This window comes from Nomascus leucogenys, chromosome 4, assembly GCF_006542625.1.
Source record: "Nomascus leucogenys isolate Asia chromosome 4, Asia_NLE_v1, whole genome shotgun sequence".
Taxonomy (NCBI): Eukaryota; Metazoa; Chordata; class Mammalia; order Primates; family Hylobatidae; genus Nomascus; species Nomascus leucogenys.
Window position 1 is genome coordinate 12301186 of NC_044384.1, and position 25062 is coordinate 12326247.

Sequence of the window (25062 nt, forward strand, 5' to 3'; positions counted from 1 at the left end):
AGGAAGCCTACTGAGGAAATATGATACTGGCTAGATCTGAGTAAGATACAGGTGCTGATGGCGGGTTAGCGGCCAACACTCTACAGAGGAACCTATCACTTCTGCTCTACAGCTAAACTCTCACTGTTTTCTGGGCAACAAACTTCTCTGCTAACTGTCATTTAATCAACTTGCCCCAAAAAATACAACTTTCATTGTTTCTAGGTTGTATTCATTTTTTTCTCTTTTCTGTTTTATAAATCTTATTTGCCTTTATTGCTTGACTCTAATATCTCACTTCCTCACATGTGAATAAACAATTTAAACGTAAGACTATTAAACTAGCTGCAAAATAGCTACATACATGTTTCTGAGTAATTCTGCAACACTAGTTCCTAACCCTAGTCAGTCCTTATGCTTCTGCCAGCCTGAGAATGTTTCTGTTATGTAGCCAAACAAACCCTCAGGCACAGGTGTGTGTGGCAAGGAGGAAAGAACGAGAATTATGTTCAAACAGTGACTCAAAATTTGTTAGGCACTTGAGGAACATTTTAAGGTACAGAATATCAGGTTACACACTGAGATTCTTAATCCATAAGGCTGAGACTGATTTGATAATTGACATTTTTAATAGCACCATGAACTTTCTGATACTGGTAGTCTAAGAACTGTAATTTGAAAAACACAGTTCCAGTGGAAATAAATCAGATAGTAAGGGTAATTGGGGTGCGTGATATGTACGGGGATGGTGGGTAAAAGGACATTCTCTTATTAAAATCAGAAGGGCGTTTCTGATAACCCAAAAAAAAACATCATTCCAAATATTATTTGGTAGTAATTAGTTTACTGCCAATTATGCCTGTAGGCATAGCTCAAGTTTTTATAAGAGCTGAGACAGCTGGGTTTAGAAGTATCTTATGTCAAATGAAGAAAAATGGAACCAGTACCTGGTAAACAACAAAAAGTCATCTGTGAATAAATTAGAGAAAGCTAGTGTCTTAGTCTGTCCTTGCTGCTATAATGAAATACCACAGATAAAGTAATTTATACATCGCAGAAATTTATTTCTCAGAGTTCTCAAGGCAGGAAATTCCAGGATCAAGGTGCCAGGAGATTCTGTGTCTGGGGAGGGCTTACTCTCTGCTTCCAAGATGATATCTCTTGCTGAATCCTCACATAGTGGAAGAGGCAATAAAGAAATGAACACTGTGTCCTCATGTGGAGGAAGAGATGGAAGGTGATATGGTCTCAACATGTTCCCCCAAATCCAAGTGTTGGAAACGTAATCCCCAATGCAACAGTGTTGGGAGGTGTGGCCAAATGAGAAAGCTGTTTAGTTCATGAAGAATGGATTAATGCTCTATAAAAAGGGTTGGTGGGAGTGGGTTCTCTCTTTCTCCTCCTTTTCTGCCATGTGAAGATATAATGTCCTTCATCTCTGGAGGGTGCAGCATTCAGGTGCCATCTTTGCAGCAGAGAAACTGGGCCCTAATCTGCCAGCACCTTGATTTTGGACATCCCAGCCTCCAAAACTGCGAGGAAATAAATTTCCATTCATTATAAATTACCCAGGGTCAGGTATTCTGTTATAGAAGCACAACATGGACTGAGACCAAAAGGCCAAAAGGAGACTAGGGCACCTTTTTTTTAAATGCACCTCTTTTATAAGGCACTAATGCCATTCATGAGAAAAGGACTTCCCAAATGGCTCCACCTCTTAATACTACCAATTTGGTTCCAACATATAGATTTTGGAGGGACACATACGTTTTAGCCATAACGGCTGACTCTAGAACAAACTGCAAATAGGTAATTGGCAAGGCAGGGGGACAATTTAGGAATTGATTTGAACTACCAACAATTTGTACATAATCAATTTTTAGAGTCAGTGGGATAGGTCAGAGTTTCTCATTCTCAGCAGTACTGACTTTCTGGCCTGCATAATTCTTTGTTTTGTGAGGCAGGAGGAGAGGGGAAGTTATCCTGTTCATTGCAGGATATTTAGTAGCATCCTGACCTCTATTCACTAGATTCCAGCAGTCCCTCCCACTAACCGAGACCAATATTGAAATTTCTCCAGACATTGCCAAATGTCCTGTTGAGAAACGCTGGTGTAAGGATACCAGGCCAGGGGAAAGGGAGGGTGGAAGAGCCCTGGAGAAACCATCTTACGATCCCTTTGCAAGTTTTACTTTGTTTAAATTTTTCTTTCATATCAAAAGCTGAACTGTATGTAAGCAAATATGGTAGCAATAAAGCTTCTCATTTATGAATTCAAGGCTTTAGTAGACTTATGGGGAAACTTTTTCCCCCAGAATTTGGCTTTGCTATTTTTAAGTTTTAATAAATCTAGTTACTGTCATGCTGACTCTTGTGCAGCTGGATAAACAAACTCAAGAAACACTCTCAGCCACATCTTCATTAGCAACTCTGCAGGCAAAATCCCTGTCATTTTGAGATGTTTTGTATTCAAAGCAATTGTGAAAAAAAAAAAAAAGAGTATTTCCAGACTCTACCGCCTGCTTTAAATTTGTGGTTTTGTCTTTATTATTGGTGTGGCCTATTACTGCTGGCAAATTGGGCAATAAAATTTGCAGCTTAAGTTTGGTGTCTGTTTCTAAACAGTCACAGATGCTATATCCCTAACCTCTGGGGCAGACACTAGTTCTAATATTGCTAGTGGATCAATATAATATACATCTGGCCCTGGTAAGTGGTTCGAGAAATCTGCATCTGAGCTTTCATGGCCAAAGCTGTAGCAAAGACAGGTTATGCTATGAGAAGAATAACAAAGCCATCTCCATATTCAAATGGCTATGCTGCGTGAAAGCCCAGGTATTGGAGACCTGTGCATATAAGTTGCTGAATGCACAGCAACTAGTTCTTGAATGTCTTGGCCCCATTTATTTAAAAACCACCAGAATAACAGATCATGGACAAATGTGATTTTAGATCAGGGACTTTATGTAGTGTCTAGGCTTGTTTTATGGCTTGTACTTTATCGTTCTCAGGCTCAGAGCTTGAATTTGCCTATCTTAACATACACAATTAATGCAGAAATTCGCTTGAAAATGTTGTATGACTTTCCAGTCTCATGTTTCACTTGAATTAAGTCACCTCAAGGCATAGCTCCAATTATGGGTTGTGTGGTAAGAGGCTTCTCAGCACAGTCAGGAGAAAGAGTGTGTGACTCTGCTTAGAATGTAGTAACCCACTTTAGACCTTTATGACTTTTTCTCTTCTATCATAAAATGGGGGCGATAATTCGTGTTAAACATTCACCAAACATTTTTTTAAAAGTGCCAGGCTCTGGGATAGATGTTGAGAAATAAAATTTTAAAAGAAAAATAAAAGAGAGAGAGAGAGAGAAAGGAAGGAAGAAAGGAAGGAAAGGAGTGCGAGAAAGGATTCTGTTCTAGAGAATCTATTCTAGAAAGCATTGTTTCTGTTGTAAGATAGGTGGTTGTGGGTAGGTTGAAAGATAGGCAAATAAAGAAAACAGATTTTCATGAGTACTTTGAAATCACGGAGTAAAATCTCATGTAGATTTAAGATCCTTTTATATATACAGAAATCCCCAGAGCAATAGACTGCACCGTTCTTCACTTACATTAAAATAAGATACTGCTCCAGAATTCTGAATTTAGCAGCTGTTGGTACATGTGTCTCTTGCCACACTAATAAAGGTTTTTAATGTACAATAACATAGCATATAGCTCATCCCTTCTATGGTCGGATGCATTATTTATAATTAACTAACTTTGTACCATCTTCATGTGTGGAAGGAGCAATAATTGGAGCTATCCATTTTTAGTTCACAGGAAACAAGACTCTCTTCATTTTTAATAGTGCCATTTACCTACCACCCTTTCTGCCAATGATTTGAATTGTTCAGTTGTGGCTCTTGTTTTATTTTAATGCATTCACATTTTACCACTATGAAAAGATGTCTGTTCAAAATGAATTAGTCTGAAAGCCCATCTGAGAATGCTGGGAGGCTAGCTGCATCCCCACTGCTTCAGTACAGATGCATGGGGCAGAGCTGAAAGGCCACAATGTCGGTACCTGAATTCATTCTTCTCTAAAGTGAAAATGATCATATTGATATTTCAAAATCTGAAAACAATATTGGAAGAATATTTGCCTGGCAGATGTTCGCGCATTAATTCTCTCTGACTCACCTTGCCCTCGCATCATGAGACACTTTGAATCCATAGAAATAACCCTGCCCACACACTTTGTTCTGAGAAATGTTCTGTACATCTAGTAGCTGTGTTTACTAACCCTAAATTCTAGGCTCCCCTCTGCAAATAGATAAGAATCTCTGGAGTCAGCTCCCCCTTTCCCCCAACTCTACTCTCTCATAAATGAGGTTGGAGGCCATGGGTCTTCTTCGTCTATCAGGGGCCATGTAGAGGCACAATCCAGATTTTACAGGAAGTTGTGTCAGAAGAGGATCCTTGTTTGGGAATGAACCTCAGTGGAGGAGACGAGGCTCAGTATCAGCCCGATTGTTCAAGGTTCAACTCATTTCAAAAGCAGATATAGTACTTACAAAGGGGACTTGAGTGCTACTCATGACTTGAAGGAGTTTTGAATACAGTACAGGAGTCAACCAGTTGAAACAGAAAGCAGAAAATAAACAACCTAAACGGCCGAATATAGCTACAAATGATATAGTTCTGGAGTAATACATTCTGGCTAGGGAAACTTTGGAGTTATTTACAGAAGAATGTAAGCATCTGAGTTGAGACCAGGATGATCAGATAATTTCAACAGTCAGAAAAATTTTAACTAGTAAGTGGGGTGGTTGGGTAAAGGACACTGTGAGGGAAAGAATGGAATAAGCATAGTTACTGAAGCACCCGAGAAAAGCAAGTGTGGCCATTTGGACTGGGCTAGGGTTACTAAGGGGCCAAAATAGAGGAGTGATGAGGAGTTAGAGGCCACATTTCACCTCAAAGTTAAATGATTTGAAATGTAGTCTGCTAGCAGTCGTCTACTGTTTGATTTTCACCAGTAAATGATCTAAGCAAGACATTTAGTTTTAAAATGTTAAAATATATCTTCTTAAATATTACCAAAATAGTATGGGAAATGAAGAGACTGAATGTGTTACTAATCCCCAACTGGGAATGGAATTGTTCATTTGTGAAGCTTGATATTTCCCTGTATTTTTACTACTACTAAGCTATTATCTTTTACATTTGAGGTCAGAGCTCGGGTTGGTTTATGCCAAAGTGTCATCTCAGCTATCTGTGAGAAGCTCCATATGTGGAGTGCAACAGGAGTCCTGCTCTAGGATTTCCACGCCCTGGCACTGCACTTACATGTCGTAGTAACCGGGGCACACTGCCTTCTCCTGTCTGCATGTAGGTCTTTACCGAATACCAGGTCCCATTTTTAAATAAGAGGCTCCTTCTACTTGTTTGTCTCATGCTTCCCCTATTTATACTGCCTGAGAAATTGTTTTCCATCAGTAAAGCTGATTAGTCTTTTCTGTTTTCCCTTGATCTTTGTTAGCATCTGGGCTACAGAAGTTGTTCTCCTATATTAATCTGGGTATTTTGGTTTTGCTTTTCCAAAGGACAGCAAGCTCAGCTAGGCTGCCTCTCAGTTCCAAGGGAGTGCTCATTCCCTCCTTCCCCAGCCTTTGCTCTTTCCAAAAGGATGATTTCTGTCGTTCCAGGGCTTATCCCCTCCCACTCCAGCTCCTCCCATCATTTGAGTCAATCCCACAGCCCCCACTATGGCTCTATTATATAGTTGTCCTGTTCCCATAACCAAAAGGTTTTAACGCCAGCCTGGCAGCGTCTTTAGACTCTCGCACTCCCAAATTGTCCCCTCCTCCAGCTCGACTCCTCCGGGAGCGCGCGGCCACCGCTGCAATCCCAGAACACAAACGCCCAGAGCTTCCTCCGCTTAGAAACCCGGGGCGCTTGGCCCCGCCTCACCTGGTGTCGGCCCCGCCCCTCCCCGCCCCGCCCCGCCCCGCCAGCCGCCGGCTTGCTCACGGCTCCTCCCGTCCTCCCCGAAGCCCCGCCTCTGACCCCGCCCCGTCCTGTCTCCGTCCCGCCCCCCGTCCGCCAGCCAGCGTTGCTGTCTCTCGCCTTCCCTGAGGCCCCGCCTTCAACCCCGCCCCGTCCTGTCTCCGCCCCGCCTCCGCTTACCGGCCCGCGTCGCCGTCTCTCACCCTCCCCGGGCTGCGCGGCCGGAGCTGGCACAGAGGATCCTCGGCCGCGGCGACATCACCGCCTGGGGACGCGGGCGCTGCTCTGGATACGGCGCCACCGAGAGAACCCGCCGCCCGCGGGTCTCTGTCCTGCGGTCCGCGGTTGCCCCCACGAGCGTCCGGCGTTTCCTGAGGGCGGGCGTGCCCGGGCCGTGCGGGGCGCGGGGACCGAGGGCGGCTGAGGAGACCGAGCTGGGGCAGCGCCTGCCGGAGCGCGGGGAACGACGCGGGGGTCTTGCGGAGGCCCCGCGGGAGCCCGGCCCTCCGTGCAGAACAGTTTTCTGGAACTCTCCACCTCCGCCTCCCTTGGGGCCCAGTGCGGCGCTGAGCCCCCGTCGGGATCTGCCTGAGGTAAGCGGACTTGGTGGCTCAGGGGTCTCTCGCCCTCCTGCCTCAGCCCCAGAGCGGGGAGCGGAGAATGGGGGCGGCAGGGTCGGAGAACGCCAGTGAAAAATGCAACAGGCGGGGCGGATCAGGAAACTCCTAGCCTGAATGTTTCCGAAAGAGGGGAGACTTGTCCAAGACTGAAACTTGCTTAGGTTCTTCCAGCCGCGGACCGGTACGGAGAGGCGTTTTCCGACACCAGGGTCCGAGCTCCCTCTGGCGGCTCCGCCGGAGGACAGGGACTCGGCCACAGGTGAGCGCCGAGCGCGGAGCTACCGTCCCTCGGCTTGGCGCCTGGTCACGATTCGCGGTTACCCCGCCGAGAAAAGTGACTGGTCCGAGTAGTTCTCATTAGGAAGATACCTTCTGATCCCATGAACGCTAAACCTTCCCCCGGAATTTAAAAAAAAAAAAGATCTTTTCAACTTTTAGTTTTTTGTCCCTTGGTCCTTGAGAACAAGAAATAACAAGGATAGCAGGATTCATCTTTGTGTAAACTGTATTTGAATAAAAACATTTTTTAAGTGACTGACGCCACTTTAGTGGCGTTAAACTATAGATATTGTCGGGAGAGTTCTATCTTGTATATTTTGTATTTATTAGTTGCTTGTCTTCTGCTGACTGTCATTGGGTTCCAAATAAGTGCATTTACATGGATAAGAAAAAAATCACTTGCCCTAGCTTAGGTTGCAGATAATATGAGATTTTACTGTGATTCTAAAATTTCTATCAAGTGATTGCAGAATGTTTAAGTCATCAGTTTATATTCACTCTCAGCATACCTGAAGCTTCAGAGAATTTTTATTTTGTCCCCCACCCCCAGAAAAGAGTGTCATGAAAAAAGAACAGAAGAGAGACCTCACTGTTGCTGAAAGGGGAATTTTCTTTCCCCGTTGGCGGTTACTTCATGATTGGACGAGAAGTATCTAGGTGACTGAAGAGATTCCATTTTTATGGTTATGCACATGAAGCTGATAAAAGAAGATGTGAACATGATTTCTCTTTGTCATAATAGGCTGATGAGTAAGTAAGCCTGAGAAATATTTGAAATGAAGGCAGAATTCTGAATTTTTTAAAACCAACTAAGACTTTGATCACTTGTTGAGGATGTTTCTCTCTCATAAATGGAAGAAAAACGTATTCACAAGACAAGAAGTATAAAAAGTTGAGAGGAATGACAACTGAGTCCACTCACTTGAAGAATGTCAGTACTTTATCATCTTCTTTGGGCAAACATACACAAATGCATCATACATCTGTGGTGAGCTTATCACCAGTGATAGTTTTCTGTGCTAGAAATGACTCTTAATTTGAATTTTGGAGTGCTTTTTCTCTTTTTTTACAATGTGTGTTCCAACTCTTTGTGTTAAATAGATTTAAGTAAAGGAGGTAAATGCTAAATTCATAGTGTTTTTTAACTGAATCACTTCCCTGTGTATTATGGAAAAATTAGAGATTTTAACGTTCTTCGAAGTTTTACTGGAAGCAAAACTGCCAGGGACAGAGATACACAATTTAAGTTTTCTCTTTTTGGCAACTGCACTTGCTTAGAATGTACTGAATGTCAGCTGGATTTCACAGCATATCAGATTTACAGTCTTTGTCTTATCAAGGCCTTTACTGTATGTTTTATACTAACCAGATGGGAAACACATTGAGCATCATATCTGACATGTATGCCTAAGGGAGGAGCTCCCCCATGGATCATGGCGTTAATGTTTACAGGACATTTACTATTCTTAGCATTATTGATGTTTGCTTTCTCTACTTTTGAGGAATCTGTGAGCAATTACTCTGAATGGGCAGTTTTCACAGATGATATAGATCAGTTTAAAACACAGAAAGTGCAAGATTTCAGACCCAACCAAAAGCTGAAGAAAAGTATGCTTCATCCAAGTTTATATTTTGATGCTGGAGAAATCCAAGCAATGAGACAAAAGTCTCACACAAGCCATTTGCATCTTTTTAGAGCTATCAGAAGTGCAGTGACAGTTATGCTGTCCAACCCAACATACTACCTACCTCCACCAAAGCACGCTGATTTTGCTGCCAAGTGGAATGAAATTTATGGTAACAATCTGCCTCCTTTAGCATTGTACTGTTTGTTATGCCCAGAAGACAAAGTTGCCTTTGAATTTGTCTTGGAATATATGGACAGGATGGTTGGCTACAAAGACTGGCTAGTTGAGAATGCACCAGGAGATGAGGTTCCAATTGGCCATTCCTTAACAGGTTTTGCCACTGCCTTTGACTTTTTATGTAACTTATTAGATAATAATCGAAGACAAAAATACCTGGAAAAAATATGGGTTATTACTGAGGAAATGTATGAGTATTCCAAGGTCCGCTCATGGGGCAAACAGCTTCTCCATAACCACCAAGCCACTAATATGATAGCATTACTCACAGGGGCCTTGGTGACTGGAGTAGATAAAGGATCTAAAGCAAATATATGGAAACAGGCTGTAGTGGATGTCATGGAAAAGACAATGTTTCTATTGAATCATATTGTTGATGGTTCTTTGGATGAAGGTGTGGCCTATGGAAGCTACACAGCTAAATCCATCACACAGTACGTTTTTCTGGCCCAGCGCCATTTTAATATCAACAACTTGGATAATAACTGGTTAAAGATGCACTTTTGGTTCTATTATGCCACCCTTTTACCTGGCTTCCAAAGAACTGTGGGTATAGCAGATTCCAATTATAATTGGTTTTATGGTCCAGAGAGCCAGCTAGTTTTCTTAGATAAGTTCATCTTAAAGAATGGGGCTGGAAATTGGTTAGCTCAGCAAATTAGAAAGCACCGACCTAAAGATGGACCGATGGTTCCTTCAACTGCCCAAAGGTGGAGTACTCTTCACACTGAATACATCTGGTATGATCCCCAGCTCACACCACAGCCGCCTGCTGATTATGGTACTGCAAAAATACACACATTCCCTAACTGGGGTGTGGTTACTTATGGGGCTGGGTTGCCAAACACACAGACCAATACCTTTGTGTCTTTTAAATCTGGGAAGCTGGGGGGACGAGCTGTGTATGACATAGTTCATTTTCAGCCATATTCCTGGATTGATGGGTGGAGAAGTTTTAACCCAGGACATGAGCATCCAGATCAGAACTCATTTACTTTTGCCCCCAATGGACAAGTATTTGTTTCTGAAGCTCTCTATGGACCCAAGTTGAGCCACCTTAACAATGTATTGGTGTTTGCTCCATCACCCTCAAGCCAGTGTAATAAGCCCTGGGAAGGTCAACTGGGAGAATGTGCACAGTGGCTTAAGTGGACTGGCGAGGAGGTTGGTGATGCAGCTGGGGAAATCATCACTGCCTCTCAACATGGGGAAATGATATTTGTGAGTGGGGAAGCCGTGTCTGCTTATTCTTCAGCTATGAGACTGAAAAGTGTATATCGTGCTTTGCTTCTCTTAAATTCCCAAACTCTGCTAGTTGTTGATCATATTGAGAGGCAAGAAGATTCCCCAATAAATTCTGTCAGTGCCTTCTTTCATAATTTGGATATTGATTTTAAATATATCCCATATAAGTTTATGAATAGGTATAATGGTGCCATGATGGATGTGTGGGATGCACACTACAAAATGTTTTGGTTTGATCATCATGGCAATAGTCCCATGGCCAGTATACAGGAAGCAGAGCAAGCTGCTGAATTTAAAAAACGATGGACTCAATTTGTTAATGTTACTTTTCAGATGGAATCCACAATCACAAGAATTGCATATGTCTTTTATGGGCCATATATCAATGTCTCCAGCTGCAGATTTATTGATAGTTCCAATTCTGGACTTCAGATTTCTCTCAATGTCAATAATACTGAACATGTTGTTTCTATTGTAACTGATTACCATAACCTGAAGACAAGATTCAATTATCTGGGATTCGGTGGCTTTGCCAGTGTGGCTGATCAAGGCCAAATAACCCGATTTGGTTTGGGCACTCAAGCAATAGTAAAGCCTGTAAGACATGATAGGATTATTTTCCCCTTTGGATTTAAATTTAATATAGCAGTTGGATTAATTTTGTGCATTAGCTTGGTGATTTTAACTTTCCAATGGCGTTTTTACCTTTCTTTTAGAAAACTAATGCGATGGATATTAATACTTGTTATTGCCTTGTGGTTTATTGAGCTTTTGGATGTGTGGAGCACTTGTAGTCAGCCCATTTGTGCAAAATGGACAAGGACAGAGGCTGAGGGAAGCAAGAAGTCTTTGTCTTCTGAAGGGCACCACATGGATCTTCCTGATGTTGTCATTACCTCACTTCCTGGTTCAGGAGCTGAAATTCTCAAACAACTTTTTTTCAACAGTAGTGATTTTCTCTACATCAGGGTTCCTACGGCCTACATTGATATTCCTGAAACTGAGTTGGAAATCGACTCATTTGTAGATGCTTGTGAATGGAAGGTGTCAGATATCCGCAGTGGGCATTTTCGTTTACTCCGAGGCTGGTTACAGTCTTTAGTCCAGGACACAAAATTACATTTGCAAAACATCCATCTGCATGAACCCAATAGGGGTAAACTGGCCCAATATTTTGCAATGAATAAGGACAAAAAAAGAAAATTTAAAAGGAGAGAGTCTTTGCCAGAACAAAGAAGTCAAATGAAAGGCGCCTTTGATAGAGATGCTGAATATATTAGGGCTTTGAGGAGACACCTGGTTTACTACCCAAGTGCACGTCCTGTGCTCAGTTTAAGCAGTGGAAGCTGGACATTAAAGCTTCATTTTTTTCAGGAAGTTTTAGGAGCTTCCATGAGGGCATTGTATATAGTAAGAGACCCTCGGGCATGGATTTATTCAATGTTGTACAATAGTAAACCAAGTCTTTATTCTTTGAAGAATGTACCAGAGCATTTAGCAAAATTGTTTAAAATAGAGAGAGGTAAAGGCAAATGTAACTTAAATTCGGGTTATGCTTTTGAGTATGAACCATTGAGGAAAGAATTATCAAAATCCAAATCAAATGCAGTGTCCCTGTTGTCTCACTTGTGGCTAGCAAATACAGCAGCAGCCTTGAGAATAAATACAGATTTGCTGCCTACTAGCTACCAGCTGGTCAAGTTTGAAGATATTGTGCATTTCCCTCAGAAAACTACTGAAAGGATTTTTGCCTTTCTTGGAATTCCTTTGTCTCCTGCTAGTTTAAACCAAATATTGTTTGCCACCTCTACAAACCTTTTCTACCTTCCCTATGAAGGGGAAATATCACCAACTAATACTAATGTTTGGAAACAGAACTTGCCTAGAGATGAAATTAAACTAATTGAAAACATCTGCTGGACTCTGATGGATCGCCTAGGATATCCAAAGTTTATGGACTAAATGCTGCAGGTCAGCAGAAATTTGCACTAATAATACTTCCCAACCCACTTTGTGGATATGAATCAGAAGAGTTTGTTTATTCTTGTGTGTGTGTGTGTGTGCGTGTGCGTGTGCGCTCGTGTATGTGTGTTCAGTGTTATTTGCACAGAGAGATTGTTTTAAAAAATGGCACCATATTTGGCCTAGCAGGATTTATTTTTATGTCATCACCTCCCTTGCCTTTGTTTCTGAAAATTTCGTCTGCTAAAAAGTTTCTGCTACAGAGTGGTAGATGAAGTTATATCATGGGGGTCAGGGAGATGGGAAAATTTTAAAGGTTTTTGTCTAACTCCCCTTCATCTGTAACTGTGCTAATCTATCTAGAGACCTCAAACACTGCTAAAGGCCTTGCAATTGCTGCTTTACCCACGCATCTCTTGCTTTCAAGATGGACTACAAAAGTTCCTTATCCTTTTGAAAAGGTCTTCTGACACACTTATCTTGCACAAAGGAAAAGAAGAATTTTTTTTACTGTGTATAAAGTTCAGTGATCTCACTGAGGAAATGGTGAAAGCTCCTATCAGAACTATAGGATTTCTTCTGGGAAATACAGATGGAAATACAGAATGAATATGTTATTTTGAGGTCAGAAACTGACTTTAAAAGCCTCCTTAAAGTTTTTTACTTAGAAATATAAGGAATAAGTCTTTGAACAATCTGGGTGGCAAGGGCTGGTAGATTATTTTAGACATGATTGTCTGTTTAAAACTCTCCTTTCACTTTTGATCCTCCCTGAAGCTACAGCTGTTCGCCATCACATCACTCCCATCCTATCCTTTCTGTCACTGTCAAGCAAAACAATCAGTAGTTACTAATTGCTAAACTCTCAGTATTGTGGGGCATTTTCCCCCCAGATGATTAATTTTGCATTAAAGACTGACACAGACTTAGAATCAAATTTATTTTTCTGGAATTAACACTCTGTGACTCAAAGTGGTGCCACTGCAGTGTCTTTTTAAACTGGAAACAGAATTGGAAAACTGCCTGACTTATCTTGCATCCCTTTGAATGAGTTTACAGACTGCCAGTGTCTGCAAAAGTTGAAATCAAATGGGAGATGATGTCAGAGGCATCTGTTTCCTTTACCATCTGCATCTTATTATAAATGTAGTCGTCATAAAGTGTGGTTTATTTTATTTTGGTAGGCTCTGAAATCAAAATGCTATGCCATTATAAGCCAGTGGAGTAATTACAATGTATTGGATGAAAACATAAGGCAGTGTCGAGCTTGATGAAAATCTCTGTACAGATTGCAGTGTTCTTCCTGATGTTTCAAACCGTAGTTCCCCCAAGCTCTCTTAACACTTGGGAGTCTGTCATTCTGACCTAGATAAAAGTGGTTCTTTCTCAGTAGTTTGTTATTATGTCAAAATGTGCCTCCAGAGTGATAAAGCTGTGAATATGTTACATTCCAGCTAAACCTAACTTGGCTGTCATTTTTCTTCCATTATAGTGTGAGTGGAGACTGCTCCCCCTCCCCCACATATTCCTTCCCATATCTCTCATGATCGTCCCTCTGTAATGTCAAAATGAATGAAATTCATGTGAATGTAGGTTGAGAGGGCACTGAAGACCTGAATCTACACTAGTATTCTCAAGCAAGATTATTCATTCTATCTCAGAGTTACCAGCAAACATATAAAATGCTACTTGGATGATATCTACATGAATATTGCATGCTATATGGGTGATAACACTATTTCCATTATTGGGCAGAATCCCAATGTTTACTTTCAATTCCTAGGATATGTGATCGTGAATCAGATCACATATAAAAAGTCTGGATTGTCAGTAGTATTAGATCTGATCAAGGTAGGAGTTACAATTGTGTGCAGGTAGCAAACAAGAAAGCAGAAACTACTGTTCCCTTTATTTTAACATTGTACAGACAATACAAAAATGTACCTGTTGGCAGCCGGGCGCTGTGGCTCATGCCTGTAATCCCAGCACTTTGGGAGGCCGAGGCGGGTGGATCACGAGGTCAGATCAAGACCATCCTGGCTAACACGGTGAAACCCCATCTTTACTAAAAAAAAATACAAAAAAATTAGCCGGCCGTGGTGGCGGGCGCCTGTAGTCCCAGCTACGTGGGAGGCTGAGACAGGAGAATGGCATGAACCCGGGAGGCGGAGCTTGCAGTGACAAGATGCGCCACTGCGCTCCAGCCTGGGTGACAGAGCGAGACTCCACCTCAAAAAAAAAAAAAAAAAAAGAAAAGAAAGAAAAAGAAATGTACCTGTTGGCAGGAGAAGGCCAGATGGAGTATGTGGAGTAATAGGGGAAGAAGAGTTATAGAAAATGAAAAAGAAAATGAGTTACATTGAGAATGAATATGGGAACATATCATTGATAGCAAAAGGAAGGTACAGGCTTACCAAAATGATCTTTACAATGTATCCCAGCTTTTACCCCCACATGGCAATGCAGAGTTGTATTTACTTGTTTCTGTACTCACCTACTCCCACCCCAAGGGAAAATTTTAGACATGAACCCTACTATTTAGTTAATTCTAAAATAGAAAGTTTGCTGGAGAAAGCGTCTACTCACAGATTGTTCTGTAAGGAATGTTATGTATGGGTAAGCGGGTGACACATCCATTGGATATGTATGCATGTGATGGTGCCTGAGACCCCTGCCATAGAAACTGAAGTCCTAAGGGGATTGACTCTCCCAGCACATTCCCAGGTCCTGCACCCTTACGGTGATCTAGGAAAATTTTAAGTAGCTTCTACTCTTATTTTTGTTCTTATCTTTAAAATAATTAAAAGAGGGATTACCACTATCTGATACTTCTGAAAGAAACACTTACAAAATTTCTAATCTGTAAAATCCGTCTTTTTCTACATTAACTTCCCCAAACATAGGCCTAATTGAGATAATTGCTTTTATTACAGTAATAGGATTGAAATTTTAAAATTTTGAAAGGACTTATTTTGCTGACAAAAGTGAAGTAACAAATATAATGATAATTGGCTTTTTAAATTTTCAAACAACATAGATTTACTTAGGATGAAATGAAAAGGCCATATTCAGAGTTTAATTTACTCTAATGAAAATTCAGAGGAAATAGGAAAATCTGCTCAGGAGAAAGAAGCTGAATCTGCATACATTTAATTTGTAGAATTTAATTTAAAATGTAAACTTTAACAAAGAGATGACACAAGAATATGTACGTTTAGGTGTAGGCACCAAAATATTAGACATTTGATTGTCCTTTTACATAGAGAATAACTAATAAATGCCTGACAAGAATGGGACAATCCTTCCTTGTATCAAAATTCCCAGGTCTTGCTACATTGCCCTCTGCAAATATATTCAAAGAAGAACCTCCTCCACCACTTACTTTTGGTTGGCATAATTGTTCAGCAATGATTTCTGTACGTCACCAAATCTCTTTGGCATTCTTGATATATGAAGTATATCACAATTATAAGTGAGTACATATTAATGATAATTTTTGAATTGCTTTGTTTGGCTTGATTAACTTTGATCAGAAATAGAAAAGTTTTCATTTATTAATTTAGGAAAAAACATAAATACAAGGCAATATAACATCACTTCCAAAGGTAAGGATACCTAACATCCTTTTTTTTTTTTTTTTTTTGAGACGGAGTCTCACTCTGTCGCCCAAGCTGGAGTGCAGTGGTGCGATCTCGGCTCACCGCAACCTCCGCCTCCCGGGTTCAAGCGATTCTCCTACGTCAGCCTCCTGAATAGCTGGGATTACAGGTGCACACCACCATGTTTGGCTTATTTTTGCATTTTTAGTAGTGACAGCGTTTCACCACACTGGTCAGGCTGGTCTCGATCTCCTGACCTCGTGATCTGCCCGCCTGGGCCTCCCCAAATGCTGGGATTACAGGCATGAGCCACCCACCTGGCAAGGGTACCTGACATTCTAAGATATCAAGACAGTTAACATGTGGGCTATTAGCTGCTTATTTAAGTGTTGACCAAATTGTCTAATATGTCTGATTAATCATGATTTCACTTCATTTCAGAAGAAAAATTATCCATATCATTTTTAAAGACCCAAATGACTTTGGATTTTTGCATAGAGTACAATAGACACTTTAAACAATAGATTATAACATTCTCTGAAACACTTGAGCTGTTTGAGCTACCATTTGTTTGGGTTATTTATATTTAGTCCAAGTAACACATACATGTTTAATTGATTGTTTTCATGGATAGATTCAGCTAAGTCTTCCAAGCAATTAGTTTTTTTGTTCATCGTCGTTTTTCCTTCATACATTATCCAGTTATGCAGCACTGGAAACAGACTGAAGATCATAAACCAGTTTTATCAGACCTGTGTATAATAAGACTCCTGTTAATACAAAAATAAAAAGCTAAAAGCAACTTGTCTATGATTGGGATAATTTTATCATACCCCTTTTCCCTAGGTCTTTGAGTAATGCTCTTAAGATTTTGTATGGAGCTGAGGAACCAGCAGTTGGAAAATGCAAGACAAGTTGAATACCGATACCCAAACCCACAATTTTAGCAACTGAACTTGGTCCTTCTTCACCTCCCCCAACCCCCGACTCTCGTGTCTCTGTTCCCCTAACTTAATTCCAGGTCCTGACTGCAACTTTCTAAATGGCAAGGATGTACCTGTATCAAACGTATTCTACATCTGCCCCTCCTGCTACTGGTAAGATCTTTAGGCATGATATCACTAAAAGAAGAAACTTTTTGCAAGTTACTTGAGGTATACATCACTAAAGTGATGCACAAGGTTAGCACATTGAAGATGCTTTTTTTTTTTTTTAATAGAAGGGATTTAACACTGCTTCCAGAAGTAAGGTTCCCTAACATTCTAAGCTATCAAGACAATTAATATGTGGGCTGTTTACTGCCTGTTTAAATGTTGACTGAATTGTCAATAATTGGTTTACTTTGGATAAGGATCTATCATGAATTAATCACTTAATATGTGCTGCACATTGAATCGTAAGGTTTTTGTTATCATTACAATCCTCACAACAACTCTCTCAAGTAGTTATTTTACATATATGTTTGAAACTCATGTCCAGTGATTTGTCCAAAGTAAATCAGCTGATAAGTGGCTTGACCAAGATTTAGGCACATGTTCTAAAGTTTTTTGAAGGAATTTTGAATGGATTTATAATTCATTGTTAATTTGCCTATTCACCACACTTTTGTTACTTTTGAATGAACAGATACTTTTGAATAAAAGGAACAATCAATGTATCTACTGTCAAGGTACTGATTAGCATAAAGGAAGAACATAAAAATCAATTGACTATGAATCTGCTCAGTGAGGAATTGGCAGTCTCTCTAGAGACTTTGAAACTCTTAGGAATTCATCAGGAAGATAAAGAGCAAGAGGAGGGGCATGCAAGGTAGTGATTACCACCCAAGGAGAAGCCCCAAGAAGTGGTACCTGTTCTATAGTAGACATGGCTTATTTATTTCTGAGACAGCATGGTTATGAGGAAAAAGAAGAAACTTCTTGCAGGTTACTTGAGGTATATGTCACTGAAGTGATGCACAGGGTTAGCACATTGAAGTGCTTTTTTTTTCTTTTTAATAGAAGGGAGTATAACTACTTCCAGAGGTAAGGTTCCCTAACATTCTAACATATCAATTAACTAGGGAGAATTATGATAGGTAAATTTGAGTAGAGATCACCACTAGGTTTTGAGTATATACTTCTCACAGCACGTCCCATCAATCTTCTAAGAGAGATTCTGGGTTATCCATAAGTGCAAATAGAATAAAACCATTGAAACTCAACTCTCACAATTCCCACTCACTCAACGACCCCAAGTTTGGTCTGTAATTTGAATATCAAGGAATGCCCTGGAAAGAGAGAGAGAGAAAAAAGAAAAAAAAGGCCTGAGTGTGGTCTGACTGGCCTGTGTGTAGACCATTGTTGGTAATGGCAGTAAGATGGACAACTCAGTGTATTTGATTCAGGCTCCATCAGGCTTTTCTTTTCCTTCTCTCCCCCTCCCTAAGAACCTCCAGATCCAAAGTGCCAGGCACAGCTCTCAATCCTGGGAATGCAATGGTGAATCAAGTATACGTGGACCTTACCTCCATGAAGCTGACAGTTTAGAGGGAACTAAAAAGAAACATTCTTTTTCCACTTTTCACAAATTTCCCAGCATAAAGGAGCCTACACCAAGTAGAAGCGAATGCTGTGAATTCTGTGACTAACAGTTGATCAAATATATTCAAATAGAGTTTGTTTTAGGGAAAAAACAACAATATGTTGCTCTTTTCCCTGCCTTCTAAATAATGACAGAAGAAAGGAAACAAAGGAGGGAGGAAAGGAGTGAAATGGGAAGAAAGGAGAAACCCTAAATCTGAACACAGAAAATAAAGTACTCAAGGAGAATCATTCCAATAACAATGGTGTGTTAATTATTGTATCAACTATTTAAAAGACTGAAATATTAGGGAAGATGATACTTGGTAGAACAGAAAGATAAATTATAATCTAAGCCGATACTGTTTCACAGTACATGGCAATTGCTCTTTCTATTACACTATTTCTTTAAACGATTTCTGTATTGCTGACTCTTGAATGTAATTTTTCTTTCAACTGTATTAACACTGGTGTTGAATTTCACCTAATGTCTGAGGTTTTCAAATGTCCTAGATAAGCCAGTGTCCTCTCATATATTGTGTTTTGCTCTATGTCTGACCTCAGGATACATACATTATTCTTTATGGTTTAAAGAGGGAAATATTCATGGTCATGCAACATCTTTAATGCTCCTTGTTTCTCTTTTTGGAAGTCAATTTGGCTCCTATTACTGTCACTTTTCTCATTTGCTAAATGAGAAACATAAACTTTTCAATCCTTGCATTAAAATCTGACACCCCTCAATGAACAATAAGTTTATTTTTACCTTGTTCATTGCATGATGCAAATAATGTTCCAAACCCTTGTACTATACTGAAATATTAATGCCAAGTTTTATTGATTTTTGTTTGTTGTTTGTTTTTTGTTTGTTTGTTTTAATGATATGTTCATTCCTTCACTCTGTTCCAAAAGATTACTTTTTCTCTGGATTTGTTTACATTGCTTGCAACTTTAAAATATGGTTATTTTAACTTTGTGGACCATTTTAATGTGATGCTTTAATGCAATATTTCACTTAACATTGAAGGGAGATTTATATGTATAAAAACACAGTACAACCAAGAAATGATGAAATTGCTTTGAGGGGACACACATTAAAATATAAGTTCATACAAAGGATATAGCTAATAAAAGTTAACCCCACATAAACAAAACAGAAGGTTTTTACTGTTATTTTTAAACATTAATCTGAGCACCCTGGCTAATTCAATGCTAACTGGAGCACAACATGCTTACAGTTGGCTTATGTACACCAACTAACTTCTGATTATCTCTCTAGATTTACCGAAGTAAACTGAAATGTACACATATCCAGTTGTTATTTTGACTTTTTCCTAACAGTAATTATAAAACTAAAATATCCTATTGTTGAACACATGAATAAAAAGATACATGCTTGTATACACACACACAAACTTAAAATTTTGTTACCTTAAGAGGCATAAGGTTTTCTCTGTACAAGCAGCAGGTTGTACTGGTGGGTTTTTCACAAGCTTTGTTTTTACCTTTCCCCCATTTCCATCCTTAATTTGAAGGGGGACATTACCATTGAAAATGTAATAGACACAACAAGTTTATATTTAATAATGATCTTTGGAATTAGAAATAAGAACAAATCCCCTAGTCAGTATCTACTAATTCTGAGGTCTTATGCAAGTTTCTTAATGTTAAATCTTCATTTTTCTATCAGTAAACTCCCTCAAAGTTGGCGCAAGGATTTTCAAAAAGTATGTAAATTAATTATAGTAATTATTTCCTCTTTGTGACCATCTCCAATATTCTTGTCTTACTTATGAAAGACAGAGAGGCAGCAGAGGTATATTTACTTTTATTCTCTTACAGTATATGCCCAAAGAGAAAAACCAATATAAAATGTGATGCATCTGTTTTTAAGTGAGAAAATATTAAAAATATTTTCAAATAATTTGGGCATGTATAGTTAAGATATGTAGATATCTATACTAATCAGGCACGTATTTTAATACTGTATTAATTGAGTTACACAAACTTGTAAAATAAAAATTACACAATATTATTTAGAAATGATTAATATGATTTAGAAATACTGCTTTTTTAAGCTTCATATTTCAGTAAACAGATTTTATTCAGCCTTTCACTTCACCTTCAATATCTTCATTTCCAGAGCCGCATTTTGTCTTTTTCCAAAGTATATTTGTTTCTGAGATTTATTGAGATATAAACATTTCTGAATTCAAGTTTGATGCTGTCGTTCAGTTTTATTCCATGTCACAAGAGCTTTTTTTTTTTTTTTCTTGGAGACAGAGTCCTGTTCTGTCACCCAGGCTAGAGTGCAGTGGCGCAATATCAGCTCACTGCAACCTCCGCCTCCCGGGTTCAAGCGATTCTTGCGCCTCAGCCTCTGGAGTCGCTGGGATTATAGGCACCCACCACCACATTGAGCTGATTTTTTTGTATTTTTAGTAGAGACGGGGTTTTGCCATGTTGGCCAGGCTGGTCTTGAACTCCTGACTTCAGGTAATCCGCCCCGTCATCCTCCCAAAGTGCTGGGATTATAGGCATGAGCCACCCTGCCTGGCCACAGGTGCCATTTGCATAACATTAAGCATAACTGCGTTCATACCTTCATTTGATAGGCATATATTTGTGATTGTCTACATTATTGTATTTTTTCCATTTCAATTTTTTCCACTTAAGTATACGTAAACTCAGCTTGTTTTAGAACATTACATTTACTCCACTGACTATGATAGAATAAATGGAAACCAGTTGGAGGAAGTGTATTCAGATTACATGTAAATGTATATGTATATATTGCCTTAACACCATACGTAACAGAGGATTATATCAATATAAAACTATTACATGTACCTAGAATGAACTTTTCTGTTAATTCACAGGCTATTCACACATTTTTTGGGTAGCAGTAAAATTCTACAGTACCTCATCTTTTGGTTGGTGCTTTGTAGGTTTGGATGCTTTCTTTTTCATGGCTTGTACGTTGGGACTAAGGAGCAAATTCCAGAGCCTCCAGTCAGAAACTCAACCTTTCAGTAAGGAGAGTGGGAGAGTGTGCACCTCTGAAGTAGGACTGAGTGTCATAGTACTATGCTAGTGGGGCACATACCCTCAATAGAGAGTCAGCCCTTGTGTGTGATTGTTTATTATTGGATATTGCTGCCACATCCTTGCATTAGTTGTCTCTAGGCAGTTATATCCCACTATTGTGTTGATTCTTTTATATACGAGCTTTATTGCCCCTCTCTGTTGAACTGTAGGTATTTGGATATGCAAAATATATTGCACTAATATGTTGACAATGAAAAAATGCATTGACCCTAGCTGGGAATTTGGAAGCCCTCCCCTATGATATTGATATGTTGTTGTGGCCAGAACTGGGATTCAGATTTAGAATTCATATACTCACACATTCTACAAAATGTTATGAAACATATGTAATATGAAAGTAATAAAGTGGACATGAGTGTACACACCAACCACTGTAAGAAATACGCAGTTAATATTAGTAGTTAAGCCCTCCATCTGACCTCCCATTTTCACATTGTCTGCTCCCACCAACCATCTCAGAGGTAACTTCTGTCCTGGATTTTGTGTTTATCATTTCCTTGTTCTTTATAGCTCCACCATATATGGCACTATCTTCATCAACATACTGTATGATTTTGCATGTTTGTAAATTTTATTTTAATACTAACTGTATTAGTATTGGTTCTGTCTCCAGAGGGACAGAACCAATAAGATAAGGTTGTTAGGGAGAATTGTTTTATAGGATTACAAGGGGAAGTTCCAGAGTAGGTCATCTGCCAGCTGGGTAAAGAGAAGCTGGTAGCATTGCTCAGTCCAATTCCAAAAGCCTCGAAACCAGGGAAGCCAACAGTGAAGCACTCAGTCTGAGACTGAAGGCCCGAGAACCCCTGACATGCTGCTGGTTCAAGTCCAAATGCTAAAGAACCTGGAGTCTGATGTCCAAGGTCAGGAGGAGAGGAAGCCAAGTATGTGGCACAGCAGGGAAAGAAAGAGAGCAAGCCAACTCAGCAAGCAACCTGTCTATCCCAGTTCTTCTGCCTGCTTTGTTCTAGCCTTGCTGGCAGCCTATTAGATGGTGTCCACCCCCACATTGAAGGTGGGTTTTCCTCTCCCAGCCCACTGCCTCAAATGCCAATCTCTGCCAGCACCCCCACAGACACACCCAGGAACAATGCTTCATCAGCCATCTAGGAATCCCTCAGTCTAGTCAGGTTGACACCTAATACTAACCATCACAGTAACACATTGTACCATTAGTATCCAACTTGCTTTTATTTTTTGCTCAAAATTTTGTCTAATACATGTGATGTTTGTAGGTGGAGATCACTTACTTTCACCATGGTAGTGATTCATTATATGAATATGCTATTGTAGGAACATGCCATACCTAATTTATATTTTATCTGCTTGGTAGATTTTAGGGATATTTCTAATTTTTGCAAATTCAAGTAATTTTTTGTTAAAATTCCTAAGTATGTTCCATAATGTACATGTGCAGGAATTTAGTTTTTTGTTGGTTTGTTTGTACTAAGAACCTTCCCTCCCACTCAATCTTCCTTTTTAGCATATATATCTAGAGCTGAAAGGTTCTGGATTAATATGATATGTACATCCTCAACTATTATAGACAATGCCAAATTATTTTTCAGATTGTCTGTATAAATTATCACTCTAATATAGAAGAGTTTCTATGCTGGATTTTCTTCTGCACTTGACATTTACAGAATTTTTAATATTTCCCTGTCTGGTGGGATAAAAGAATGTCACATTATGGTTTTCATTTACATTTCTCTGACTAGTAATGACTTAGAACTTATACACACAAGTGTGTGTGCACATGTACACATATACCCACCCACCCATCCAAACTCACACACCCACCCAAACTCACACATATAGCCTTTATTTTTGTCATGTATGTTTCTTTTCTGGAGTGAAATTGGAGTCATTTCTTTTACCCCTTTTTCTATTCAGTTTTTATTGACTCACTGAAGTTTACTATGTATTATGAATACTAATCCTGTTTTGATTATATGTATTGTGAATAACTTTTTGGCTTATGTTTTCTTGATTTTTGTATAGTGACCATTGTGATAGCTTTAGATACACAGGTGTTCTTAATTTGAAAGTAATCAAATATGTCAGTGTTTTCTTTTATTATGTGCACTGTTTTTGCATCTTACTAAAATTTTTTCCCAAGATGTTGGCCCTGAAAATGTTCTATATTTTCTCCTAAGCATTTTTTAAAATTATTTATTGCTGCCTAACAATATTACCAGAAACCTAGTGGCTTGAAACAACATGCATTGATTATCCCACAGTTTCTATAGGTCAGGAATCAACCATGACTTAGTTGGGTACTCTGCTTTAGGGTCTTTCTCAAAGCAGCAATTAAGTTGCTGGCTAGGGCTGCAATCTCATCTGAGACTCAACTGGGGAGGCATATGCTTCCAAGCTCACATGATTGTTGGCAGGATTTCGTACCTTGTAGATTGTTGGATCTAAAGCTTCAATACTTTTCTGGTTGTTGCCTAGGGTCCACCTTTAGTAGCTTCCATGTGGACCTCTCTGTATAGCAGCTTGCTTCATTAAAGCCAGGAAGACAGTCAATAGAGAAACTCTGCCAACAATGTAGCATAAATTATGAAAGTGACACCCATCATAGTTGCTGCATTCTAATGGTTGAAAGCACATCAGAGGTCCCATCCATACTCAGAGAGAAGGGGCTACACAAAGGCATAAGTACCAGGAGATGGGGATAATTTGGGGGTCATGTTACAGTCCATCTGCCACAGATTTTGTCTTTCATATGTAAGTATTTAATCTACTTTATATTAATTGTTGTCTCTATTCTGACTTTTTTTTGTATGAATAACCTATTGTCCTAAACTAAAAAGATTGAATAATCGTGTTTTTTGTTTGTTTTTTTTTTTTTGCCCGCTAACCTTCAGTGCCGTCTCTACCAAATATTAAGTCTCTATATTTTGTAGGAGGCTACTTTGGGCTTTCTCTTCTATTCCACTGGAAAATTTGATTACATCAATGACAATACCACACTGTCTTTATTACTACAGTCTTATTGTTAGCCTTGAAATCTGGCAAGATGAGTCTTTATTTTCTTTCTCATTGTTGTCTTGGATTTTCTTAAGCCTTTGTTCTTACACATGCATTTTGGAATTAGTTTGCACATTTACTCAAAACAAAGAACAATGCGTTTTAATTGTAAATGCATTGTATCAGTTTTGGGAGAGTTGACATCTTTACATGAATTAGTCCCTATTCATGGGCATGGTATGCATCTCCTCTTATTTAATACTTGGTAGTCCTTTGGTAGATTTAAGTCAGAGCACTTTATATATTGTTATTACTGTGGATTATATTTATTGTCAATTATATGTTCTAACTCTTCCTAGTATACAGAAAATACAGTTTATTTTTGTGTATTCATAGTGTATCAGGGACCTTATTAAATCGTCTTATTAATTCAACAATTTGCCTGTAAACTTTTTGGAGATATTTATGTATATGGTTTGGTAACATGTAATTACTATGAATTATATTTTCTTTCTAATTTTATAACTTTTTAATATTCTTACTGCATTTGTTAGGACCCCCTGTGAAATACTGAATAGTTATGGTAATACCTGTAATGGGTATTGTGCTATTTATAAAGTTAATGGAGTGCTTCTAATATTTCACTACTTTCCAAATGGACATTGTGTATATTTCATAGGTTCACCTTATCAGGACGTGATATTCCCTTCTATTCCTAGTTTGATAAGTGACATCTTATCATGAGTGCATGATGAAATTTATTGAATGTTTTCCCTCCATCTTATGAAGATTCTCATGTGTTTCTTGCCTTTATCTGTTAATGTAATGCATTTTGTGAAAATCTTTTCTTATCTGAGATTAAATCCAACTTGGTTTGCTAT

At 39.2% G+C, this 25062-nt stretch overlaps 1 protein-coding gene across 1 annotated transcript; it reads left to right on the forward strand.

The window, feature by feature from the left end:
• Positions 1-5960: 5960 nt before the first annotated feature.
• DSEL (dermatan sulfate epimerase like) lies at positions 5961-20135 on the forward strand. The gene is made up of 2 exons (XM_003264325.2): positions 5961-6562; positions 7419-20135. Exon 2 carries the CDS (start codon positions 8272-8274, stop codon positions 11938-11940), a length of 3669 nt encoding a protein of 1222 aa, XP_003264373.1. The 5' UTR covers positions 5961-6562; positions 7419-8271; the 3' UTR covers positions 11941-20135.
• Positions 20136-25062: the final 4927 nt, after the last annotated feature.